This window comes from Cyprinus carpio, chromosome B23, assembly GCF_018340385.1.
Source record: "Cyprinus carpio isolate SPL01 chromosome B23, ASM1834038v1, whole genome shotgun sequence".
Taxonomy (NCBI): Eukaryota; Metazoa; Chordata; class Actinopteri; order Cypriniformes; family Cyprinidae; genus Cyprinus; species Cyprinus carpio.
In genome coordinates, this window is record NC_056619.1 from 14,101,342 (window position 1) to 14,128,404 (window position 27,063).

At 36.9% G+C, this 27,063-nt stretch overlaps 1 protein-coding gene across 17 annotated transcripts in view; it reads left to right on the forward strand.

The window, feature by feature from the left end:
- rap1gapa (RAP1 GTPase activating protein a) overlaps positions 1-27,063 on the forward strand; it is an 87,916-nt gene that overhangs the window by 49,279 nt on the left and 11,574 nt on the right. For 13 of the 17 annotated variants that reach the window (XR_006158133.1, XR_006158134.1, XR_006158135.1 and 10 more), the window contains 15 exons: positions 2,585-2,678; positions 12,126-12,161; positions 13,976-14,023; positions 18,268-18,306; positions 18,430-18,615; positions 19,602-19,705; positions 21,489-21,567; positions 21,792-21,845; positions 22,080-22,163; positions 23,124-23,224; positions 24,345-24,474; positions 25,937-26,092; positions 26,182-26,253; positions 26,609-26,695; positions 26,904-27,044. Coding sequence is in view for 13 of the 17 variants with exons in the window: in XM_042750141.1 (XP_042606075.1) it covers positions 2,585-2,678; positions 12,126-12,161; positions 13,976-14,023; positions 18,268-18,306; positions 18,430-18,615; positions 19,602-19,705; positions 21,489-21,567; positions 21,792-21,845; positions 22,080-22,163; positions 23,124-23,224; positions 24,345-24,474; positions 25,937-26,092; positions 26,182-26,253; positions 26,609-26,695; positions 26,904-27,044 (1,411 nt within the window). In the remaining 4 variants the exon portion in view is untranslated. Of the gene's footprint in view, positions 1-2,584; positions 2,679-8,684; positions 9,335-12,125; positions 12,162-13,975; positions 14,024-18,267; positions 18,307-18,429; positions 18,616-19,601; positions 19,706-21,488; positions 21,568-21,791; positions 21,846-22,079; positions 22,164-23,123; positions 23,225-24,344; positions 24,475-25,936; positions 26,093-26,181; positions 26,254-26,608; positions 26,696-26,903; positions 27,045-27,063 lie in introns of those variants that run through there. The other 4 variants (XM_042750142.1, XM_042750144.1, XM_042750151.1 and 1 more) reach the window with 2 other exon arrangements.

Genomic DNA, 27,063 nt, shown 5'->3' on the forward strand with positions numbered 1-27,063 from the left:
AATAACCAAGTAAACATTCTTACACTGAACTGCATCAATAAGAAATTTAATCTTTGGCACTAATATAATAGGAACCATTTCTCCGTGATGTTATGTTTATCAAGACTTTTGAATTTCAAAACAGGGTGTGCATTAATTAATTTTGTCTGTTTTGTGCATGGAATTGGTTTCTGGGCTGCTCAGCTGTAGGGAGTGAAATAATGATTCCCTCAGCAGTCCGGTGGGAATTTCTTGCCTGTGTGGGAAGAGAATTAGTACATAGGAATTCTAATCACACTGTAATAAACCAACCAGATCTATGTGTCAGTTTAACGGTAGATTAAGTTACCACTACATTGCAGTAATTCACGACCAAATGCTGAGCCTACAATATTCAATTTTTATAGCTAAAGTGGGATATGCACTTCCAAGATCCTTTCATTGAAGTTAATTTAAAGGATGCTCAATTAATGGAGGATGGTTTAATTAAGGATATCAGCCCAGTAGAGCTTTTTGAGGATGTTCGTTGTTTATAAAGCTTTTCTGTTATAATTTGTTTTGGAGCTGAGCTGCGGTTCATATAAGGTCTGTGTTCCAGCACTGCTGAACACTCCCGCATTACATCACATCCATTATCCACAGCAGAAATCTACACCACAAGACATCTCTTGATCAGTTATAGGCAAAAGTTCACATGAACACCCACATATGGGTTATAGGGCAATCTGGAGGTTAATTTAAAACAAGCTTTAAAAGATGGTTTGCGGTAATGCATTAATGTGAACGCTAAAAGCCAAATGGCCATGTCTTCAAAATCTCATTTGCCTTTAAAGTAGCTGTCTAGATTTGATGGATGGTGTTAGAATATGCAAGCAAAGGGGCAGCTGCTGTAAAGCTCAAACTCTGGGTTTATTTCCCACAACAACCTGTAATAGGCATCAATGAAACTGACATGAGAACTATTATGTACAAACTGGAAAGTTGCCTCTTTGTTTGAGAGATTCATCACAGGTCTCCTTTTGACCTTCTCTTACAAACTACAGAGATTTCAGCAGTGCACATTTGTAATAGTTCTCAACATTAATAACCCCTCCTTGGTGTCAGAAAGAAGGATTTTCCCAGATATGGATCTTCAGACAAGTCTTTTAGCCAAAAGCAATACAAGCACCTAACAGGTCCTGAAGGGCAAATTCAGTCAAAAGTTACACCACCTTTTTACCAGATACTAAATGCAATGAAACACTGCTGCACTGTGTTAAAATAGAAAAACTATTTGCTTGTTACATTTAATTGTATTTTTTTATTTAGTTTTTAATTGTAATTTTATTTTAACACATTTTATTGACCACAAAGATTGTGAATTGCACTGTGCAAATTGAATTCAGCGCTAATTTTATGTGCACATTTGCTCTATTACCTGATTTGCATAAAATCCCTTAGTGGTGCTCTAGGTACCCTTATTCTTATTCAAATCCCCCTTTAATCTTTTAAGTAATTTTTTGGTGCAAGTGTAGCATCTGTTTTGTTAGTGTGTTAGCATACAGTTTCCTTTAATTGTATTCATTATTTTATATCCATATCCATTTCCTAAATTACCATGGAGGATTTGTGTCGCAGCAATCACCATTATCTTGTAGGAGTTACTGACAGGATACATTTTTACGAAAACATTTAGGAAGAACAAATTCACCAGTTGTCTGATTATGGAGCATCCAGGGTCATTCTTTAGCTCACTTACATTGCCCTGAACCATATTTAGCCTGCAATGTAATACAATCGGTTTCTCCTCAGCTAAAGTATAATGGGAAATCTAATCATGGCCTCATGTCAAAACAAAAGGAGTCTTAAATTTTTTTTTATTATACCAGCCCCTGCGTATTGCACATCACCTCTTTAACTCCATGGAGCTTTGCACAGACCGAGAAACCTGCTAATCTAAATGCAAAGCCTACTCGGAGGTGCTGCCGTACAGCCTTGTGGGGGGGGTGATACAATTGTCATTACTCATGCTATCACAATGCTAAAGCTTCCCCTGCTGTGACCCCATGGCCTTTGACCATTTAGAGCAGTGGTTGTCAACTACTTCTGGACACATTATACATCAAGTAGTAACAAAATGTCCTTAAACTCAAAAATACATTATTACATGTATATTGTATATTATTACATGTATATTATTCTATTTTTTGTTATATTATATTTTATTTTGTTATATTCTTTTTTTTTTTTTTTTTTTTTTTTTTTTTTTTTTTTATTATTAATTTGATCATAGAAAAAATATAAAGCATTTTCTTCCCTATATTACATTACATTATATTACATTTGGCTATACAGGAAGCATCTTCCTCCCTGTAAAAAGTTAATAAGCCTGTTTTTTTTTTTTGTTGTTGTTGTTCTTTAGGCCTGAATAAGTAACTTTAATTTAATGTGATTTAATTATAGCTACCAAGGTAAAAATAAAGAGAATTAGTCACTGACTGACAGGCCTCAAAGAATTAGCATTTTGCGCTGTTTTCCCTGCTGTGACCCTATTTAGAAAAATGACGGGTGTGAATTTATGTATGTGCACATGTACTGCTAGACTAAAGTTTGTCTCTCATTTCAGGAAACAGGATGGGGGAGAGCCCTGTATCTCTAACACACTAGATCCTTCACTGTTCCGGCCTTCACTGCCTCACACCGGCCCTGTGTTCCTCAAGGTACAGTATCACAAAACTCCTGCGTGCCTGCATGCTGAGCATCCTTCCATCCTGCCAGTGCTTGACTTCTGCTTGCTGAGTCTGTCTCACCTCTTCTGACCCATCTGCTCCATTACTGTGAGCCTGTATAGAACTAATACTGATTTGCATGAGGCCATTGTTTGGAGACATGATGATCAAGGACTTTTCTGTTTATTATTAATACAAATGATTGACATGCCATGCAGTTAAATGAGAGTGATGTAATTAAATGCCAGATGCTATTAATTAACAAATGTCAGGCCGGTTTCTCAGTCACACCCCTTATTCCATGAGACAAACTAATGACTGTCAAAATAGCATTGATTAGGAAAGGTCAATTATCCACTGACAGTGGCTTATTGCTCCGGGGATTTAGCAAACTGCTCTTGTGACCCTTAAAGGAACAGTGCTAACAAGTTCTAACAAAATGAAATTTTTTACTCACCCTTATGTTGTTTCCAACCTGAATGTCATTGAACACAAAGGAGAGATTTTAAAGAATGTACTATTTTTCATGCAGTTACAATGATTGGGGGGCTTTCAGTCTTGAAAAAAATGCAAAACACTATAAAAGTATTACAAAGTGGTCCATAAAGCAGTAGTCCAAGTTTTGATAGGATGGGATTTAGTGTTGTAAGTGGTGTGTTAAGCTATTGGAGTTTTGTGAGTTTGAATCATTTGGACTTGTTTTGTTATATATATATATATATATATATATTTATATCATTGTCTTTAAAAATTTGTAATTTTGTAATGAAAAACAAAAAAAAGTGTATTTAACAAAAATTCACCTTTGTTTAAAGAAATTCATAAAGGTTTGGAACGACATAAGGACCAGTAAATAATTACATTATTTTCATTTTTGAGTGAATTTTTGAGTAACTTTAATATCCAAATGCCTTTCCTGAGATGCATCACACCCAACTTCTTTTATTACACAGACAGAGCTTGTAATCAGCTTCTAAAATGCACCTTCGAGTGTTGAAGCATCAGTGCTTGTGCTGATGAATTATGTAGCCAAACTCATGCATGAATTTTAACTGCATGGTTGAACTTTGGCTGATGGAAAGCTAAAATCTCTTTTTAGTTTTTTTTTTCTTCTCATACTGAGCTGCACAAATCCAATTTATTGCATTTTAATATTTGCTATATCTAACAATCTCAACAGTCCTAAGAGAGTGAATAAACCCCACTTAAAGTCAAATGTTATTAGTTTCATTGTTTAGCCATATTTTGTTTGGAATTGTTTGGCGATCTTGCCGATTGTGTCTGACAAAGTTAGATTTGAGGGTCAGGTTCTCAAAGCGCAGGGCTAAAGAATAAGATCCTTTGTGTATTGTGTGTAGTGTGTGTAAGTAGTTTGAGTGATCTCTCTGTGTGTGTAGGAGATTTTAGTGCTTTTAAACTCGGTGCGCTGAGCCTGCGATTAAGAGGATAAAGTTTGGGTGATGTCAGAGAGCTTTAATGGCATCCACAAGTCTGCAGCGTAGCTTATCTACAGCATAATGGAGGGTAATCTCACATGTATGAAATGGGAGAAAGAAAATTAATGGAAAAAGAAAAGAGAAGATGTCTTTGGAGGTCATGACATTAATTTTGAGTCTATCCTATGGTAAAAGGAAGGGTTTTTGGAAAGGAAGCATCCTTCAGTGTATATTTAATGTATTCCCATAGACAGTTATTGCTTGGTTCTTGTTTATGTTTAATTAAATGACTACTTCACCCAAAAATGACACTTCTTTCATCATTTACACATTCTGTTGATCTAAACTTTTATGACTTTCCTCTGTGAAACATAAAAGGAAGGTACTTTGAGGAATGCCTTTTTTGTGTCCGTAACCAGAAATGTTTGGTTACCAACATTCTTCAAAATAGTTTGGACCAACATGAAGGTGTGTGAATTTTCATTTTTGGGTGAACTGTCTCTTTAAGTATCAACTTTGCCTGATGTTTCTCCTGAAATTTGAGAAATTAAATTAGATACAGTACAGCTGTTGACAGAGTGAAGGTTTAAAAAAAAACAATTATTATGTGGGTGATGGTCAGATAATTGCATATTTGGCTCTGAAAATTGTAGACTTTTGTATCTTCTGCAAAATCCTTTCTTAGTCTTTTCTCAGGAGATTTACGCAAAAATCTATTTTCTCAATTGCACTCCATTGTATTTCATTGCTTTCTAGGAGAAGATTTGAAATTATACAGAGATCTAATTTTTCCTTATTCTGTTGGTTATGGGTTTCATTTGTGATGGTTTGTCACTCTATGGGTTTCGTATGACATTATTTGTCACTTGTTGTTTGTACTTATTCTGTTCATTTTTCACAATTAGTTTTTAAAAAGTAACCCTAAAAAAGTGACTCTACGCATAAATAATATGTCGATAATTTTGCTGTACAAGCTAAACATATATCCACCAACAGACCTGTCTGTTCAATTTTATAGTTGCATTGCCAGAGCAGTTCTCTGCTGGATTGTGCTTTGAGCAGTTTGATGTCATTTACATTAGAGGCTGCCAAGTCAAAGAGGATTTTAGTTTTACACGCTGTCTAATTCTGTGTGAGATGCAAGTATTTTTTCCCCTCTGACGTACATGCTGCAGGCCTGAGACGCCCTTCTGTGAGCTGCTGTTGTAACAAGGCTAATGGGAATGTCTCACCATTCTTTTTTCATTGTTTCGAAAGCACAAAAAAAATATCCAAAGTTACGCACAGTAGCAACAATTGCCTGCAGTGTTAGCATGTGTTAGATCAACTGTAAAACATGAGCATATGTTGCTGCTTGCCTCCACATGACACTCATCTGGAGAGAATGCGCACTAGCAACTTATAACTGAGAGGATGAGCAGCATCTGCAAAGATCTGAATTAATAATATAAAAAATGCATTGTTACAAACTCATGATATGTAAGTGTTCCAGTGCTCGTGAGGCTCTGGGCTGTGTCACAATTCCCTCGCTCTCCCCAATAATTTCCTGTTGCTGTCCTCTATCTGATCTCATAAAAATGTTGAAAAGCCACAAAATATATATACTGTATGAAACATGATTCCTATTCATACTGACCTGTGACACCAGTGAAGCTTTGTTTTTGCTCTGGGCCTCGTGTCCATGAGAAGAGAGATGTACTGCCTTTTGCTACTCTAATAGCAGCATCTTCTAAAGTTAGATTTGATTTAATTTGTGCTGAGCTGAGGGTGATCATGGATAGGACAGAGAGAGAGTGACTAGAGAATCACATGAAGGGGATCATTAATTAAGGATTGGCCTGATTTCACAGTGGAGATAATGCCTCTGACTATCTGTGTATCAGTCCAGTAAGCCCATTAGTTTTTCTTTCTTTCTCTGAGCTTCATTAAAAAACAGGCAATTTTTCTCCACCTTTTTCTAACAAAGTTTTTATGATGTCCATTTTGATTACACACTACTACACTTTAGGCACTTTTAAAAATGCCTAAATGTCATTACTTGCAAGCTAACTTTACTTTTCTGAGCCATTTTTGCCATTGTTTTTTTTACTAAATGGTCCCAGTATGATTGTTAGTGGATGTATGAAGTCATTTCCCCTCAAGTGAACAGTGTTTTATAACTAGAAAGTTTCCAGTGATTTTTCATCTTCATTTTCAATACTTAACCTCCTATTATTTTTTTCTTTTGAAATGTGACCTAAAACCTGTTTTGCCTGAAGTTTGTTTGTGCTGTCATTTTCTAAGAATTAATGCCATTGTTTTGATATTTTGTTATACAGTACTTGCAGTGATATTTGCTTAAACATATACAGTTTGTGTATGAAGTATCCAAATTGGGACACTTTTGTCTGATTATTTGTCGTTATATTAAGAAAAAAAAAAGATATTTTTTTGTTGTTGTTTGGTTAAGGCTGAAACAGAGATAACCATACAAGCTCTTTATCATTTCTTATAAAATGTATTCACAATGTCTTTTTAGACCAGTTAAATAGATTTGCTCATTTCTGCTGAGCCCTGGAGACATTTCCATTTCCAAATCCGGTCGCTGGCTTAAAGCTAATATAGAATAGACTGCCTGTCCGTCTGGCAGGTTGGCATGAATCAGAGATAACTATATATATATATATATATATATATATATATATATATATATATATATATAATATTCTTCTATTCACTTTTCTCAAGGCTCTCTAAGCACAGTCACGTTCGAGCCCAAATCTGCTGTTTCATCTGTGTGCATAGCTCTAAACTTTTGCTATTGATTTATTTCTAGGTATATTTAAGTTATTCATTTCAGTCAATTTTATATGCAGAAAAAGATAATTTCTGTTGCTTGTTCACCTATTATACAGTGAGGCTAAGCTATTTATTTATTTATTGACATTTGATTGCAGATTTGGCATTGATTACTGTATGTGTCAATGACTATTAGAAGGCTATTAGAGTAAGTAGAGTTGACTGGATGGTTTAGGAAGATTAGCTTACACTGTCAATGTGAACTAATTAATATTCATGAGCTTAGTCTTTTTTTAGAACGTTGTTCCAAAGTACATAAGGCAGTCAGATGACTGATCAAACAAGGTTGCTACAATTTAAATAGATATTTTAGTGTGTATTTGTATCAGTGATTCCTGTAATTTGTGTGAAGTGTGAATTGCTTCTCAGAAGGAAGTAATGAAAGATCAGTGGGGAGGCTGAGCAGGCTCTGCTTGAATCTCTAAATACAGTTGAAGTGTTGAAGGCCGAGTTGACACGGCTGGTTTAAACTGGACGTATCACTCTAATAATAACGCCAGTCAAACTAACAACAGATCTGTTTAAGCTGACATAATAAGAAGTCTGTCTTGCACCACAAATCTGTCTATCACCCATGCATTTCTGACAGTATTGATCGCACATGTATGTGACAGCATGTTTAATTAAGATTTAGACTCAGGAATCAAACTAAAGAATGGCCTCTGCATGCTAATCACCTACAGTAGGTGTTACTTCACTTTGGCTAAAGTCATGTCTCACCTGACCTCAACTGTATATGCACTATTCTGAATTATTTGTTAGGTTAAAGTGGCACAATAGTGTGCACAAAGAGATGCTATTTTTTTCAAGCCTAATAAGCTGCCAACATAAGCAGCATTGTAAGGCATCATAGGTGCACTCTGAACTCAAATTGTGTTTCCAAGATGCTAATTTTGGCCAGATCCGAAGGCAACATGTACTGTATGCTTTACAAAGAACACAATCCCAAAATGCACTCCAATAAGTTCAATGAAAATTCAAAATGTGGACTAGCCAAGACAACTGTATAAATGGCTAATACATATGTAATAAATATACATAAAAAATAACTGATATTTCATTCAGTACCAAAAAATGCTTACAAACACAATTTATTCACCAAAAATCACAGTATGAAAAATAGTAAATAAACAAATAGTAAACATTGCAAAAAGCAAACAAATTTGACTTTACAAAACCATTCTACTAAAATTAAAATAGATATTATATTTTATATTATATTTTAATAAATATTTAAGAAATATTTTTATTTTTTTAATTGTATTTAATATTTTTCTGTGAATGTACTGTATAATAATAATAATTTTAACTTTTTAACAATTAAAATGTTATTTTATGTTTGTGCTTTTGGAAACGTATCTTTACATTCCTTAATTAGGCTAATTATTTAACATTTCAGGCTCATTTTGAGCACAGGGTATGTATTCTGCAAATGTAATTGTTGAAAGTGTAATTGTTTAGTTGATTAATTATTTTTTTATCAAATAAATTATTATTATTTAATTAATTATTAAATAATTAATTAAATTGGGTGTAGTTTTACCCAAATGGTGTGGTTAAGATGTGTGTTTGGCGAAGTTCCTGAACATTTAAAATTGTGTGCAAAACAATCCCAGACTCCGTTCTGGCTCTGTTATGTTCTACATATAAACAGTATTGCATTATCAATTGTTGATAATTGATTATAACAATGCTCTGCTCACACGTAGGACACCAATTTATGAATCATAACTTGCCAAATTGTCAGCGGGGTTAACATTTAATTTTCATCCACATTTGGCAGGTTGTCGGATGTTAATTTCAAACCCTGATTGTGATGTTGCACTAACTTTTGAAACAGAGTTGACAAGTAAGAAAGACTCTGCTCAGGCTTGTCTGACTGAAAGAGAGCAGATCCAGACTTAGATCAGCTCCGTTTTATCCTGAACTTCTGCCAGGGAGAGAAAGAAAAAGTGCAAGACGGAGAGAAAGTTAATTCTGTAGGAATGCAACATCTCTTCCACAATTCACTCTGTTCCCCGAGAGAGGAAAGACTCCAGAGCACATGGAGTTTAAGGATCTTAATGCTTAAATACACAATTAGACTTCAGGTTACAGACATGCACGCACCTCCCAGAGTACACACAGCAGTCTAGTGCTGCCCTGCTGGAGTTTCTCACTTTACTGACATGGAACCTGCTGCAGCACTCCGGTCTAGATGTTTCCTCTCACTTCTGAGGACAGAGGACTTTGTAGATTTGCAGCCTTCAGACAATATTTGGCTTTTTGACTTTTGAAGGTTTGGTTTTACTTTTTGAAAAAATGGCTAAAAGTCTGTATGCACAGCTCAGCCCGCAGCAAGTGACAGTTGCTCACTGGAAAAGACCTGATACAGTAAGTATGTCAAATCTGCAGTCTTAATATTGGATAAATTCTGGGAGGTAAATATCTGATTTTGTAGCAGTATTTAAGTTGAGTACATGTAAAAATAGATTTTTTAATAGTTAATTCTGTGTTGCAAAACATGCTTAAACCAACAGCAATGAATTTATATTTATATAAAAAAAGCAAATCTACTTATAATAAAAGATTATCATGGGTTTGAAGAGAGCAGGATAAATTTGATTTTAGCAAGTTCTGGCATCAAAGAATGTATTTCATGCTTACCTGATACATTGTCATGTTCTTACAGCAAAATATCAAAGGCTTTCCTTTTCCTTGCACAGCAATTTTTAATGCAAGCAAGAAAAGAGAATATGGATTTTCTCCCATCACTGACAGAGCTGCTGTCAGTACAGACTGACATGCACTATAATTTTGCTGCAGATTCATCTTTTCAAGCTAATCACAGTCCGTCATGTTCAATTATCTTTAGTTTTATCTCAAGATCAAATGGATCTTGCCTTCAAAATGGTTCTTACATCCATACATCCGCTATTTGAGAGGCAAATAAAGGAAGCTCATACAAATCAAAAGAATTTTTTTATTTATTTATTTTTTATTTTTTTTGCAGTACAGGTTACTGTAAAATATTTCTGTATTTCAATAGGTGTTCATCTGTGCATGTTTGTTTAGGGAGGATACTGGTTGCTTTGAACCATAAAGTGCATTTGGTTTGGAGTTTAGTAGTATTATTAAATTATTTTATGATCTGTTGTTTTGGTAATTCATTTGGCATGAATAGGTTTTTGATAATGTGTTTTTGTCTAAGAGGACTATCAGTCTAACTTGTCTGACCTTGTGTCAGTGTTTTTTATCTGAGGTGATTCAGTTTCCTTGAAGTTTGTTTTCCAGGCAGCAGTGTAAGTTATGTTTGCCGATGGTGGAGGACTCGCACAATGCGTTTAAACAATGTGCTACAGTTTTTGTTCAAGTCTGTGAGAAATTCATCCAGTCTTCATTCTCCACACATCGAAGATAATTGTTTCCAGTCTGGTTCACGTTGTCGTTGGGTCCGTCCCATAATTGTTTCCACTCTCGTTCACGTTGTCTTTGGGTCCATCCCAAAGGCTGTCTGTGTCTTGGAGGTTCTCCAGACTAGAATAAGCTCACTATAGTAAACTGGAATCACATAATCTGTCACTAGATAAGAATATGGTAATGTGTGTGGGAATAAATCAAGTGAATAATAATCAAAAGATTTAAGAAACAAAACAAATGTATTTAGGAAGTAGAAGTTAAATATTACACTCGATCAAAAGATTTGCCTCGTGTTGTGAAGGCTGTGTCATATTGCTAATTGACATTGATTGCAAAGTACTTCAGTAGCCAATTATAACAATTATATCCAATTATAATTTTAGCCGATTGTAACCAACTTCATGGCTACAAAGACAGTCAGCTACAAGCATTTTATTCAAATATGAATGCCGTTGATTAAGTTATCTCTGTACTTTTTCTGCATCATCTAAAAATGAGATGCTGCCATCGGACTAGAGAGGAAATGCCAGTTCCACCGTATCCTGCACGTTGGGCCAAAACTAACTTTGCCATCAGCCAATATTGAGTGTACTTGGCATTATTAACTCATGGCTGGATCCAAAAACACTATCATGCCCCTAAAGTTGTGTTGATGTTAAAATCAATTTTATGTGGGAAAACTTGTAACAGTAAGGCCATTTTAGCGAATGTTAGGTAATGCATTAACCAACAATAACTAAAAATAAGCAATTTGTTACAATATTTATTAATCTTTTTTAATGTTAGTTAATAATAAATGCTTATAAATGAGGAGATATAAATATAATCTAAATATATTTGATGGCAATATAAATGCATCATTCATTCATTCATTCAATAAAAATACAACTGATCAGTGTTACAGTAGTTCATGTTTGTTCAGGTCCATAAAATAGCTAATATTAACAGATACTATACGTTTAATTTTAATAATGTATTAGTACTATAAATGTTGAAATTTACACTCCAAAGGTGGCATAGAAGCACTTCTGAATAGCATGTACGTGTCTTTACACTGGATTTTAAGCAGGCACAGAACAGCTTTAACTTGACACCTTAAGATTAATAAATGCTTTAGAAATATTTTTCATTGTAAGTTCAAGTTAACTAGTTGAGGTGTCTTTAAACTTAAGGCTGGTCTATGCCTGTTTAAAAATCAGTGTGAAGATGCAATGCTGGATAAAAGCCAAGGTAAATTATGCCTGCTTTGTCTCACCTCAGCGCCTAGTATGAAGATAAACAGTTGTAATTGCTGTGTAAATGCAGTTATGCCACCTCTGAGCCACATTAAACAATCTGTGGACACACTGTCACATTTGCACTGTAAATTTGACAATGTTAACAAATGGAACATTATTGTAAAGTGTTACCCGAGTTAAGGCTGCTCTATGCCTGCTTAAAATTCTGTGTAAAGACTCAATGCTGCATAAAAGCTAGTCAAAAATTTCCCAGGCCCTAGTATTAAGGTATAATTGCTGTGTAAATGCACTTGTGCCACTCCTGAGCAGCATTAAAGAAGCAGTCTGTGAATGTGGTCTAATTCCTGATGAAGTCTGAGTGATACATGTGATATTTTCAGTATGCAGCTGCAGTCAGATGTATCCTGCACTGCAGCGTGTCGCCTGTATTGTTGGCCACACCCCTCTCATATCATGGGAATGTAATCAGGGGTCAACTCTAAACTCATCTCATCTCATTCCATCTCATCTCCTCTCCTTTCTTCCAGACTACTGATTTATTTGAAATGATTGAGAAAATGCAGGTAATGTGTTTCTTTTACTTTTCTCTTTTTCCTTCCCTCTGCCTTTCATCTTTGAAGTAGCATTAACTCTGAATCAGCTGTCCTAACTGGCTACATAGTTGCCTTTGCATGTTTTTTGTTGAAGATCATCACTGTAAATAATGAGGACATTTATTCATTAGAAACCACAAAAATGACCCCAAGGTCAGTCACTTACCCAACCACTGCTGCACACTATACTGTATTTTACTTTAATGTACATGTAAAAACGTATTTTTTTTTTTTTGTGATGTAGAATTTAGTTGCAAACAGTTTATTGAATTAATTGTTTATATGAATATGAAAAATATTTTTAATAGTTGCATTTCTGTAGAAGTTATTGCAAATTAAACTTAATTTTTTATAGTCTTATAATGTAATTATGTTATTACAGTTATAGCAAAAAATTTACATATTTATTCTTGTGCCCTGATTATCATAGTTCTGCAATTACCAAATCTATAATGAGTACATGATTGAACTATAAAGAGAACAAATTCTCTGTTATCTCTGGTGCTGAAATACAAGATGTTCCTGTTGTTGGGTACACAGAGACGTATTGATCTCAGTCAGTTGATATTACTGCTGTTATCTGTAACTTAGAATGGACAGATGTCTATGCAGAAACTATAATAAGTGCACTAAATGCACCATAATGCTTCAGAGAACAGCATGACATTGAAATTGGATCTGATTTATTGTTGGGTTGCAGCTGGGGGACATTGTACAGTAAATGAGAAGCTTAGCTAGATGTACAGAATGTTTTAAATAACAAACGTGTTGGTATGTATATCACAGTTGGTCTGCCATAAAGATCCCTTGATGGAATGCGTCATCAGATAGATCAGACATTCAATCCCCACTGCATCTCAGTGCAGCATTTCAAATCTACAGCTGCTATCAGTAGAATCTGATGAGACTAGCTCATACAATATTTTCATATTCAGCTGTACTGAACTGTATAGGGCTTCACTCTTTTGAGTCACTGAGATGCTCAATTCTTCCTGCATGCTCAAAATCACACTTTGATCTTGTGTTCCACTGTCTGCCATATTCTTAAAACCTGATTAAAGAGAATAAAAAAAAATTCATTGTCTAAGACTAATCTAAAGGCTTTTTCTGTCTCTCAGCTTGTCTTCGTAAAAAAATATGCTCTTTTCTAATATTGTTTAAATGCATGTGAACTTTCTTTAATAAGATGTTATGGTCTTTCATAATCATTTTATGAATGTCCCATTATGCTGTTTAACTTTTCCCCCCTGGCTATTCTCTGTTTTCCTTGCACTGACCTTTTTTATGAATTACATAATATTTTGTTGTAAATTCTACTGAAATAATTTGTTAAAATGCATTGCTTTTTTTTAGAATACACCATCTTTAAAAACAAATGAATTACATTAATTAGTATATTTTTATATTTGTTAAGATTGAGTTGTTTTGCTCACTGTGGGCAATACAATCTTCATTTTTATAGAAATAAATCATAATTATTGTATTCATTTAAACACTGTCCAGCATTGTTTTTGAACATTTACGGTAGCCCCTGAATTAAGATGCGTAAATTATATTTCTAATATTATCCATCATGTGTCTCCCTCAAGATATGTAATTTTAGAGAAATTTCCAGAATTCCTATAGTTTATAACTTGAGATTTTCTTGCATATGCGTTTCACATACTATTCATTTTTAAACGTGTGAAAATATAATTACAGTAGATTCCTCTTCCTCTCTAACCTAAGTGGGTGGCTAACAGGGCTGCTGTAGGGCTGACAGATTCACTCTTTTTATCTTTCAGAGCAACAGAATGGACGAGCAACGATGCACTTTTCCTCCTCCTCTCAAAGTACGTTCACCTCACCAGCTCCCTTTTGTCCCTGTACACACGAACCTTCACAAAAATACAAAACACGTATTGTGTTGCTTCAAATAGAAGGGCTAGTTATCAGTCATGCTGGTGCATCTAGTTTTCAAAGCACACTTTCCCTTGCACTAATGGAACTGCAATCAAATAAGATTAGCTGGTGCTGAGCAATATTCTCTGGCCTAAAGCCATACTGCCTGTATAGAATCAAACTGATCGCAGTACAGATGGTGAGTTAGTTCTCCCTGAACTTATCATTTATTTATTGACTAAAACTGTTTATCCTAATATACTTTTAATTGAGGTAATTAGGTTTTATAGGTTTAAAGGGATGAATAAGGTTTTAAAAGTTATATGACAAGTCTCAGTTAGTCTAGTACAGAACACGTAGCCAGGGTTTTTTTTTTTTTATTTTTTTTTTTTTTTTTTTGGGAATATGATAGAAAAGAAAAAAGGTAAGTACTAGTATTAGTTGGTTAAGTGCAGGCGAAAAAGATGAGTCTTTAGATGTTTTTTTGAAAATGAGTAAAGACTCAGCTGTTCGAATTGAGATCGGGAGGTCATTCCACCAGCTGGGGGCAGTCCAGGAAAAAGTCCGTGAGAGTGATTTTGAACCTCTTTGGGATGGCAACACAAGGCGTCGTTCACTTGCAGAGCGCAAACTTCTGGAGGGTGCATAAGATTGAACTAGTGAGTTTAGGTAAGTTGGCGCCGTGCCAGTGGTCGTTTTGTAGGCAAGCATCAGTACCTTGAATTTGATGCGAGCGGCTACTGGTAGCCAGTGTAACCTGATGAGGAGAGGAGTAACATGGGCTGTTTTTCGGCTCATTGAAGACAACCCTCGCTGCTGCATTCTGGATCAGTTGTAGAGGCTTGATAGTACATGCAGGAAGGCCCGCCAGGAGAGCGTTGCAATAGTCCAGTCTGGAGAGAACAAGAGCTTGGACAAGAAGTTGGGTGGCTTGCTCTGACAGGAAGGGTCTAATCTTCCTAATGTTGAATAAGGCAAATCTACAGGAGCGGGTCGTTGTAGCAATATGGTCTGTGAAGTTTAACTGATGATCCATCACAACTCCTAGGTTTCTGGCTGTCCTGGAAGGAGTTATGGTTGACGAACCCAGCTGTATAGAGAAGTTGTGATGAAACGATGGGTTAGCTGGAACCACCAGCAGTTCAGTCTTAGTAAGGTTGAGCTGAAGGTGATGGTCATTCATCCAGCTAGAAATGTCCCTCAGACAGGCTGAAATGCGAGCAACTACCGTCGGGTCATCTGGTTGGAATGAGAAGTAGAGTTGAGTGTCATCAGCGTAGCAGTGATAGGAAAAGCCATGCTTCTGAATGACAGATCCTAATGACGTCATGTAGATGGAGAAGAGAAGCGGTCCAAGTACTGAGCCTTGAGGAACCCCAGTAGCAAGTTGTTGTGACTTAGAAACTTCACCCCTCCAAGACACCATGAAGGATCTATCAGACAGGTAGGAGTTAAGCCACTGGAGTGCGGTTCCAGAGATGCCCATCTTTCTGAGGGTGGATAGGAGAATCTGGTGATTAACAGTGTCAAAAGCAGCAGACAGGTCGAGCAAAATGAGTACTGAGGATTTTGAAGCTGCTCTTGCCAGTCGCAGGGCTTCAGTAACCGAGAGCAGGGCAGTCTAAGTTGAGTGGCCAATTTTGAAGCCAGATTGATTGCTGTCCAGGAGGTTGTTCTGTACAAGAAACATAGAGAGCTGGTTGAACACAGCTCGTTCGAGTGTCTTTGCAATGAATGGAAGAAGGGATACCGGTCTGTAGTTTTCTAGAAGTGCTGGATTTAGAGATGGTTTCTTCAGCAGTGGGCTTACCCGAGCCTGCTTAAATGCTGAGGGAAATGTTCCAGAGTGAAGAGAGGAGTTGATAATGTGAGTAAGTGAAGGTATGACTGAAGAAGAAATCGCTTGAAGGAGGTGAGTGGGGATCGGATCCAGTAGGCAAGTAGTAGGATGACTGGACAGGATAAGTTTGGAAACGTCCGTCTCTGAGAGTGGAGAGAAGGAGGAGAACGAGTGAGCATTAGTCGTTGTGAAGTTATCCTCAGTGTGCGGTGTGGAGAATTGGTCACTGATGGTTCTTGTCTTATTTGTGAAGAAAACTGCAAAGTCATCAGTTGTAAGAGTCGATTGAGGAGGAGGTGGAGGCGGATTAAGAAGAGAAGAGAAGGTTTTGAAGAGTGTCCGAGCGTCACAACAGTTGTTAATCTTGTCGTGGTAATATGATGTTTTAGCAGTGAAGACGTTTGCAGAGAAGGAGGAGAGGAGAGACTGATACACACTGAGGTCGGTAGAGTTTCTTGATTTAAGCCATTTCCTCTCTGCAGCCCTGAGTTTAGAGCGATGTTCACGGAGTACATCGGACAGCCAGGGGGCAGATGGGGTGGTGCGTGCTGGTCTAGACGACAGTGGGCAAAAGTTGTCCAAGCAAGAGGTCAGAGTGGAACAAAAAGTGTCCGTAGCACTGTTCGTGTCCAGAGCTGAAAACTGCGAGAGTGAAGGAAGCGAGGATGTAACCACAGAGGATAGGCGAGATGGAGAGAGTGAGCGTAGGTTCCGTCGAAAGGTGACCCGCGTTGGAGCGTGTGCCGTTTCAGGAGTAAGTGCTAGATTAGCAGTAATGAGGAAGTGGTCTGAGGTGTGCAGTGGAGTAACTAAAGTGTTGTCCACTGAGCAACAGCGCGTGTAGATGAGGTCCAGTTGGTTGCCCGATTTTGTGAGTCGCTGTAGTAGAGACTCGCTTGAGATCAAATGAGGCGAGCAGAGTGTTGAAGTCAGCAGCCTGGGGTTTATCTAGGTGGCTGTTGAAGTCACCAAGCAGTACCAGAGGAGTACCATCTTCAGGATAATTTGATAGCAGCACAGTCCAACTCCTCCAAGAAGTTTCCCAATTGACCTGGGGGACGATAAATGACCACAAAGTGGATTTGAACAGGGTGGGTTACAGTAACAGCATGTGATTCAAATGAACCGTGACCTGTAGGTGGTGGTTGAAGATCAAATTTCCAATCTTTCGATATAAGGAGACCAGTACCTCCACCCCTCCCAGTCGTACGAGGGGTGTGGGAACAAGTGAAATGAGTGGAGAGGGCTGCGGGAGTGGCAGTGTCCTCAGGTTTGATCCAGGTCTCAGTCAGTGCCATGAGGTTGAGACCAGAATGAGTAGCAGTAGAAGAAATGAAGTCTGCTTTGTTAACAGCAGACTGGCAGTTCCAGAGACCAAGTGGAATAGAGAGCGTTGGAGTAGAGGTCAGAGGGACAGGCCTTAGATTTGTCAGGCAGGCCTTCCTTCGACGTACATAGCGTGCTCTCCGAGTGTTAGTAGTGATAGTAGAGATCTGAAAGCACATAATGACTACAAGTGACCAAAATAAGTATTTGAGGATGAGCTGTAGAAAAATTGAAGGGGAGAAAAGCAATACTCAAGCGCCCTGTCGGTGTCCTTGCTCGGGTGGAGTCGCACAGGTAGAGTCGATGGTCTTTACACTCGTCGGTCTTCCCACGAGGAGGCTTCACACGAGGGCTGCCGCGACCGCTGCCGCGGTGTCACCTACCACTTATATATTTGCCTGATTAACTGTGATTGAAGTCAGCTAATCACGCCTCTCTATTTATCAGACCGAAACTGTCCAGTCCCGCGATAGGCAAACGCAAAACCAAACGCCACAATTCACACGTATTTACCAGGGTAAGACACACAGTAATTAAAGCAAAGTTTCCCTAGCAACGATGATCACGCAGTACTCTAATGAGAAAACGAGGCAAAAACACTTACAAACTGCTGTCCTTCTCTGTCGCTCGACTGTTTCTTCTGACAGGCGCTTACAAAACAGCTCTTTAAGTACTTTTTACCGGCTTACTGGCTATTGTCACGCCTCTCTATTTAACAGACCGAAACTGTCCAGTCCCGCGATAGGCAAACGCAAAACCAAACGCCACAATTCACACGTATTTACCAGGGTAAGACACACAGTGATTAAAGCAAAGTTTCCCTAGCAACGATAATCACGCAGTACTCTAATGAGAAAACGAGGCAAAAACACTTACAAACTGCTGTCCTTCTCTCCTGTATAGAATCAAACTGATCGCAGTACAGATGGTGAGTTTTTTGCTTCTTGGGTCATTGGAGTTTAAAAAGGATCTGTTGCAGCCAAATAAATCTACTGCATTATTAATGTTTTGAATGTCATCTCCTTACAGACCGAGGAAGACTACATCCCTTACCCCAGCGTCCACGAGGTAAACCAGTTCAGAAAAAAGAGCTGACAGAAAACATTTTGCTGTCAACATCTCAGGGGAATTTATTGTGTGCTTGCACAACTGAACGTCACAGTAAATGTTTTTATTCACCGTCTCTGTCAGGTTCTCGGCAGAAAGAGTCCATTTCCCTTGATTCTGCTGCCCCAGTTCGGGGGTTATTGGATTGAAGGGACCAATCACGAGCTGAGCAATGGGATCGACCTGGACCAGCTCCTGTCTCCCAACTCACGCTTCAAACTGGAGTGCAACACCACCGCTAAGATCTACAGGAAGCATTATCTGGGCAAAGTAAGGATTTGCTTTAAAGTAATAGTTCACCAAAAATGATTGTGTCATTATTTTCTCACCGTCATTTCATACCGAACCTGTATGACTGACTTTGTTCTGTGAAACACAAAATGTGAATTTCTTGAAGAAATAAAATCAAAGTAAAATTGTTATAAAAGTGGTCAATTCAGCTCATGCACTATATTGCTCTATGCACTATATGTTTTGTGCACTGAAGTCAAGCATTATTAAGGGCTTTTCACACTTGAAATAGTGAACCCTGGGTCACTCTAAGCCCTGGGTAAAAGGAATCCGGGATTATCTTGCTTCACATTTAACAGCAGGGTTTAGAACGGCAATAACCGACAGGAGTCTAAAAAGCCCTAATTGAATTTTAAAGTCATATAATAGCTTTGTGAGATGAACAGTCCAAAATTCAAGTCATTATTAACTGCAAAGCTGCTCCTTGGTACGTCATTGCGGTTAAGCTATTCTTTTGATTCATTAGGTTTGATATGTTAACAATGTTATATTTAAGTTACTATCAGTTTTTAGGTATTTTTTTTTGTTGGATTGAAGTAGTTGGTTTGTAGCACAACAGTCCACTGGAGGTAAAGATTATCAGTGAACAATATTTCTGCGGAAGACTTAAAAAATATAACATGAGCCCCCACAAGTTGAAAATGCATAGAAAAGCTGAACATTCAGATTGAAATCACCTTCAGCCCATCCATTTGAATAAGTTTCAAAAATGTAATTGTTAACAAATGTAACATAATTACAAAGGCCAATGTGACACTGCAGCAGGCAGACATAATGAAGATTTATTAGGCTTTAGCTTCAATGGGCTTAATGTATTCACATCTAATATCCATTATAAATTAGACTAATGTGCATAAAGAAGCGGTCGGTTAGCCCTTAGATCTGTGGGGGAGTGTTGGTACTGAAAACCTGAAAGTGTGAAGATGAATGTGCACTCACAGCTTCGCCTTCTGCTCCTTCATTAGGAACACTTTAATTACTATACAGTGGACAGTGCCCTGGGCCACCTGGTGTTCTCCATGAAATATGATGTTATCGGGGACCAAGAGCATCTTCGTCTCATGCTCAGGTGTGACCTTCTCTCTTCTAATACTGTTTTTTATTCTCCATCCATTCTAGATTGCTTCCCCCGCTGTCATGTTTTATTTACTTTTCTCAAATACCTTACTTGTTTCCTGGCCTTATGTCTTGCCAAGCGTCTCTAGATGAGGGCGGCTAATGAAGGGCTTAGTGTCTGGCACAGTTTCATTACTTTGTTTTGAGATTTGGCTTTTATTGTGGGCATTAAACAGAGCACACTGATATATGTTACTTGACAACTGTGAATGTTTCCTGGGACCCACAATAAAACCCCTTTTCTCACATGAAACAGGCCAAGTGTACATGCCACCATCGTTTCCGCATTAGGCACCAGATGGACAATATAGGGCAATGTGTGTGGGTGGAGGAAAGACAGCAGGATGTTCCTGTTATCAAATCCATGTGACACATTTAATGATGCCACAATGACACTGAACTGAAGTGTTACTGTTGTAGGTCTGGGCCATGTTGTGCTTTAATTCCACTAGAAACTTTTTGTTGTTGTTTTTGAGCTGCCAGGGATGAGGATATATGTGTATTTTAATGCATTACTGAAGCGAAGCAAAACTGAGAACGATAATAAATCTTGTTTTCAGAGAATATATGTGAAACTAAGTTTAAACTATCTCTCTCTCTCTCTCTCTCTCTCTCTCTCTCTCTCTCTATATATATATATATATATATATATATATATATATATATATAATTTTGTTTTCGTTTTTTCCAATGCATGTTGGCCACAATTATTGGCACCCCTATAAATTCTTATGAGTAACATATCTCTGAAGTATATTGCCATTCATATTTTTAAAGAAAGTTATCATAAGTGGAATATCTCAGAAGGATACTCCCCATTCATTTTTTTAATTTTTCTTGGGATTAGAAATATGAGGAACACAAAGGCCAAGTTCCCTTAGTCATTCCCTTAGTTCCCAGTGTAAAACCAAAGAATATAGTTCTGATGTGTAGAAAAAGATTGTTGAGCTTCACAAAATAGAAAGGCATTATAGGAGAAAACTCAGATGTTATCTTGGGAAAATGACATTGCAATGTTTGGGTGCCAATAATCGTGGGGAACGTGAACTAGAGAAAACATTTATTTCATAATGATGATCCCCCCGACTTTCCTTTTTTTTTTTTACTTCAGGGAAAGGTTCGAATTTTGTGAACTTTTGAATGAAAGATCATAAAAGATAAACTATGCAGATTTATTTTTACAGCCACCTTTGCTCATATTTACATGTATTGCATATACAGTATATTATATATTACATATAATATATATTATATATATATCATGTATGTATATCCAATATTGAAATGTATGTTAGCTATTTTTGTAATATAAAATACATTTTATCACTGGGGTAGGAAATCTATATGCATACATTTTTCCTACCCTAAGGACAAAATTTATTTTATATTACATACATATATATGTCACGCTTCTGCGTGGGGTAAAGCCCGAGACACACTGCACGATTTTCGAAAAATTGGCATCGTGAAACAATCGTGGCATTTTCCTATATCGTGGCTCTGTGTCGTATAGTGAGAGAGGCTCAAAAGATGGCCATTGTCACAGTCTTGCTAACAAATATAGCCAACAATACAGCATGATCATCACACAGTGTGTTTGGTGGTACGATTCACGTTTACTGACCAGCCAATAAAAATGCGGCATGAAATCAACGCGACATATAGCCAACAATACAACATAAAATTTATATATAAAATCATTGTATTTCTACAAATGTCTTTCCTTTTTTTTACAGAACAAAAATGAAAACATATCATGACGTGATTCCAATATCTTGTCTGACCGAATTCCCCAACATTGTCCAGATGGCCAAGGTGAGAGTGAATCAAGTGCGGAGGGGTGAAGGGGTCAGCACTATTGTTTTCAGGCCCTCCAATTCATCACACTTCTCTCCGAGTGACATGACTGATTGTCTCACTCTCCCATGAGCCTGTTCTGTCCTGCCTGGACAGATGACCGTAGAGTTGCATCACTTTTGCAAGATCAGATGAGAATGAGGAACGAATCAATATGTGTTTTCTTTTTTCATTATCATCAGCTCGTCTGTGAAGAGGTGAACGTGGACCGATTTTTCCCGGTGCTTTACCCAAAGGTACACAACAATTACATTCAATCTTTTTGTATGACCCACCTGCACCAAAGTGATACCCTTAACTCACTAACACGTAATCCTAAATCATTTGTCCTGGTTAATTAAAGTGTGGCACTGGGAAATATGCTAGTTTCTGCAAAAGTATTGCTCGTCGTCTCTTTGGGTTTGCAATGTTGACAAAGCAGTACCTAAAGGACATTCATCATGCTATTGAAAACGTCTACTCTGCCGCAGGCCTCCAGGCTCATCGTCACTTTCGACGAACACGTCATAAGCAACAACTTCAAGTTTGGAGTCATTTATCAGAAGTTTGGACAGGTGAGTCACATGGGAAGCCTTATCTCCGTTAGCTTCTTCACAACCGATTTCCTCTCATTTAGCCGATGCACAGAGATGAATTGGTGCTGTAACTCACCATCATAATTCATCTTTATTTAGAACAACACCATTCTTTTGAACAAAGTAGTCCTTCCTTCTCTCAACCCTACAATGGCTCTTCTGCTTAGACAACAATCAAGCCGTTGTCTTCATTTGTCTTTTATTAAAATCATGAGGCTATTGTTCCCAGAGGAGAGCTTTGATTGCATTAAGGCAGATCCTTGACCTTTAAGGCTGCAGAGATTGAGAGGTGCCTGAGAGGTTCTTCGAGGATGCTTGCCAGCAACGCCCTTAGCATATTAGCATGACAGCGGAGGCTGCGAGATGCGCTTGAACAGCCTCTCATCTCACGGATCGGTGTGTTTACACACTCAACCTTTCCAATGTGGTTAGCAAGAACACAGAGGCCCTTAATGGGATGTTCTCATGTCTAAAAAACGCACCTTATGGATCAGCCCTTAAAACTTCCGCTTGCCCTCCTTGACTCTAAATCGGAGACAATGTTTATTCAGAGGAACAATTTGCATTTTCATCAAGCTAATTGACTCGTGATGAGCCATTTAGGTTTGCTAATTTTAGAGTTTGCTTTTGTTCTCATCAAGATATTCTTGTTTTTGTGTGTGGGTTCGTTTCATATGGGGTTTGTTGAATGTCGGGCTTTGTGCTATAACATAAAGCATTGTCATTATGTTTTCTTGTGATGTATGAATGACTGAACTACTTTGTTATTTTGTTCAGTAATTGAAGTAATGATAATGCATGAAGCTTCTGTGTTGTGTTGACCTTCTGTTATACCTGAAGGGTTACTGTGTCTGCTGCCAAGGGGACAATACAAAAGTTTTTTTTTTTTTTTTTTTTTTTTTTTACTTTTAAGCATTTTATGTGTTTTTATCTGTGTAGACCTCAGAGGAGGAGTTGTTTGGGAATAACGAGGAGAGTCCTGCTTTGGTGGAGTTTTTAGAGTTTCTGGGACAGAAAATCGAGCTTTATGACTTCAGAGGGTAACACTCTCTCTCTTACTCTCTCTCAGTACGGCACAAGTGAGATGTAGACATGCTAGATGAAATGTTTAAAAGCATGAATTAATTAAAATAGAAGCTTTGGGTGGTGGTCTTTGTATTTTTGCACTTCTGAGGAGAGATTTCACTAGGAATGAACTGCACTTTCTTATAGCTCTGTTATAGCTCCTCCAAATCACGCAAGAAGTGTTATTATTAAAATGTTATTATTATCAAGCCAGTGTTATAATTATTAAAACTATTACAAATTATTTTGTTATTTGAAATAAGATGGAAAAAATATAAATGTTACTATTATTAATATTAATATATTAATAAATATTATAAATATTACTAAAATAAACTCAAATAAAATGTTTAAGTTCAAGTATAAAGTAAATGTTAAAGAAGGTAATTAATGCTAAATAGACATATTTAATGAAAAAACAAAAATTAATAAAAATGACAAAAGCATTTAACAAAATTACTAAAACTTATACAATTAAAATGAAAACAAAAAAATAATTAGTAAAATACTAATATTATATACTAATCATATAAAAATTAATAAATACATCATAAAATAAAACAGCACAGAACAAGGTAAGCCACTTAAAAAATAAAGGAATTTAATTTAATTTGTTATTCATTTAATTAATTTATTAATAATTCTTTACAAAATAATTAAAAATAAAGATGTAAATGAATCACTTTTAAATGGTCCTAAAATAAATATATGTGTAATTAATGTTTATATAGTGAAATCTAACAATAAATAATAAATTCTCTTTTAAATTGACAGATAAATACTGTAGACATGTTTAAAAACAATAGAATTTCTTATCCTTTTTGCCTTTTTTTAATTAAATCAATAATTTATTCATTACTTTTTATTATTATGTGGCTCTCCTAGTCCTCCATAGATTGTGAGTGATTACTGAATAACAGAACACACGTTTTGTGCAGAAATACCACTGCAAACCATTTAGCAATTTTTTATGTAACCTTTACAAAGATATCCATATGATAAAGTTTTGCTACAAAACTAACATTCATTATCTTTGTGAAGGTTAATGCTAATGATATCCTTTATGTTTGACTTGAATATGCTTTCTTCTACTAGGTTTCGTGGAGGATTGGACGTGACCCATGGACAGACAGGCTCTGAATCTGTGTACCACAATTTCCACAACAAGGAGATCATGTTCCACGTGTCAACTAAGCTGCCTTACACAGAGGGCGATACACAGCAGGTACTCACAATGCTGGGGGTTCAGACAGTGAGAGGGTCACTCACAGCACATGTGTTTTCCCTACTTCTAGATCTTATAATCAATTCAACTGTGGTAAGTTGTCCCTGATTATCCGTGTTTGTAAATACTGTTCAGATGCAAAATAATATAACAAGCCACATAGGTATGAGCCATCTGGATTGACAGGAGGGGAGAAATCCATTCTTTAGCACAGGGGCAAATGCTGTTTTCTGCAGCCACACACTGCTGATGTGCTGGCAGATGATTGTTGACTCACAAAGTGATCTTTATTCTTCACCTTCACTGGCAGCGCTGTGTCCTCTGAGGAAGAGTGTTTTTAGAGCTCACTCCTCAGGGAATCTTCTACATTTAGAACACATGAAGCGCGCTCCTCTCTCTCTCACTGTCATGTGCGTACACTCACACTCTGCAGTGATTGGAGGCTGACAGCAGATCGAGTTGGTGAACTGATGTCCATGTTTAAATGAGCGGCTGCAACCTCTGTGTTTGCCCTTGCCAGCCACCTGTTGAGACATGTTGTGAAAAACAACTTCAACACACGGCATCATTGACACATAAATTAAACCTCAAAAGTATATGGAATTTATCATCAGATGTCTGCCAGAAGAGTGTTTAACGACACTCATCGCAACTGTGGGGTTGTATATTTCACCAAATATGTTTGGACTGGCTCATTTCATTCCTAAGCAATAAAGTGCAAGATGTTGTGCTATGATTTGTTTATATCCATGTATAAAAGGCATAATATGCAATGGATATTCAGAATATAGCACATATTCTAGTGATTTTATATAATGGCATGATAGAAATATTAAAGATGTGAATTTTCATTAAAACAGCATTTTTTAAAGCTAATGTATTATGTCCTGTTATTCTTTAGCAGTATACACTGCTGTTCAAAAGTTAAATTGACCAAAACTGACAGTAACGACATTTATAATGTTGCACAGATTTATATTTCAAATCAACACTGTTATTTTTAACTCTCTATTTATTAAAGGATCCTGAAAAAATATGAATTATATATATATTAATAATATATTAAAATATTAAATATTTTTGATCAAATAAATGCAGCTTTGGTCATAAGAGAATTGTTTCAAAAACATTTAAATATCCTTATAGCCCCCAAACATTTTTACTGTATGTAGGTTAATTAAATATTAATAGTTAGCTTTGTATGAAACTATGGTGAACAAGTGTTTGCGTCATACATTACTATAGTTTCTATTTTAATAGACTGCAACACTGTTTTGACCAATTAGCATCCAGGACCCACTTTTTTTTATTATTCTTTGGCTTGAAAGCTACTAATACATTTTAAATTATGTCAAAGAAATCTCACTTTAACAGCTTTATGGTATTTAAGTTTGATGAAAGTGCAACTGTTACATTTAAATGAGGAATTATCAAAGTGAACTCTCTTGTTTTGTTATCACAGCTACAAAGGAAGAGGCATATAGGAAATGACATTGTGGCCATCGTGTTTCAAGACGAGAACACTCCATTTGTGCCAGACATGATTGCCTCCAACTTCCTGCATGCCTATGTAGTGGTGCAAGTTGAAAATGCCTGTTCTGACAACGCCCTGTACAAGGTACATCATCACAGTATTACTGCAATCTAGCGCTTCTGTACCACCTCTCTGTGAGTCAGTAAGTGATACATGCATTTGTCATTGTCCAGGTTTCAGTAACAGCGAGAGATGACGTCCCCTTCTTCGGACCACCCCTCCCAAACCCAGCCATTTTTAAGAAAGTGAGTTGATGAATCTAAATGCATTGCACTAGCAACATCAGGGTCATCATGGGTTCAGGTCCTAAGGAATGCACTGATGAAAGATATACAGTAAATGCTCTTTAAGTGGCATTTCAGGGGGAAAAAAGCATCTGCTTAATACAATTATTTTCATTTCAAAGGTTTTGGGTAAGTAAGATTTTATTAAAACATTTTTAAAATTCTCCTATGCATTTAATGGATCCCTGCTAAATAAAATTATTCATTTTTTTTAATCTTTTAAATGGTAGTATATGTAAAGTAAAAAAAATCTCTCCATCTATCTACTGTATATCTCTTTCATTTGTTCTCCTTTTGCACTTCTTCCCTCTCTCAGGGCCCAGAGTTTCATGAATTTTTGCTTACCAAGCTGATCAATGCTGAATATGCTTGTTACAAAGCTGAAAAATTTGCCAAATTAGAGGTGAGTGTCATTCAGTTTTCAGAAATCAGTGCTCATATGCAATACCAAGGTTATGGTTTTAAATGCAATGTATTAATAAAATGTATTTTATGATATATGTGACTAACAAATGCATACATGTAATGTAAATGTCACAAGCCTCATCTAGCATTAATTTATTATATTCAAATGTATTCTATGTCTAAGTACAAGTGCGCTATATTACCAGGAGCGTACCCGGTCTGCTCTGCTGGAGACGCTGTATGAGGAGCTGCACATCAACAGTCAGGCTATGATGGGGCTGGGAGGAGAGGAGGACAAACTGGAGAATGGAGGAGGAGGGGGAGGGGGCTTCTTTGAGTCTTTCAAGGTAATCCACAAGGACCCAG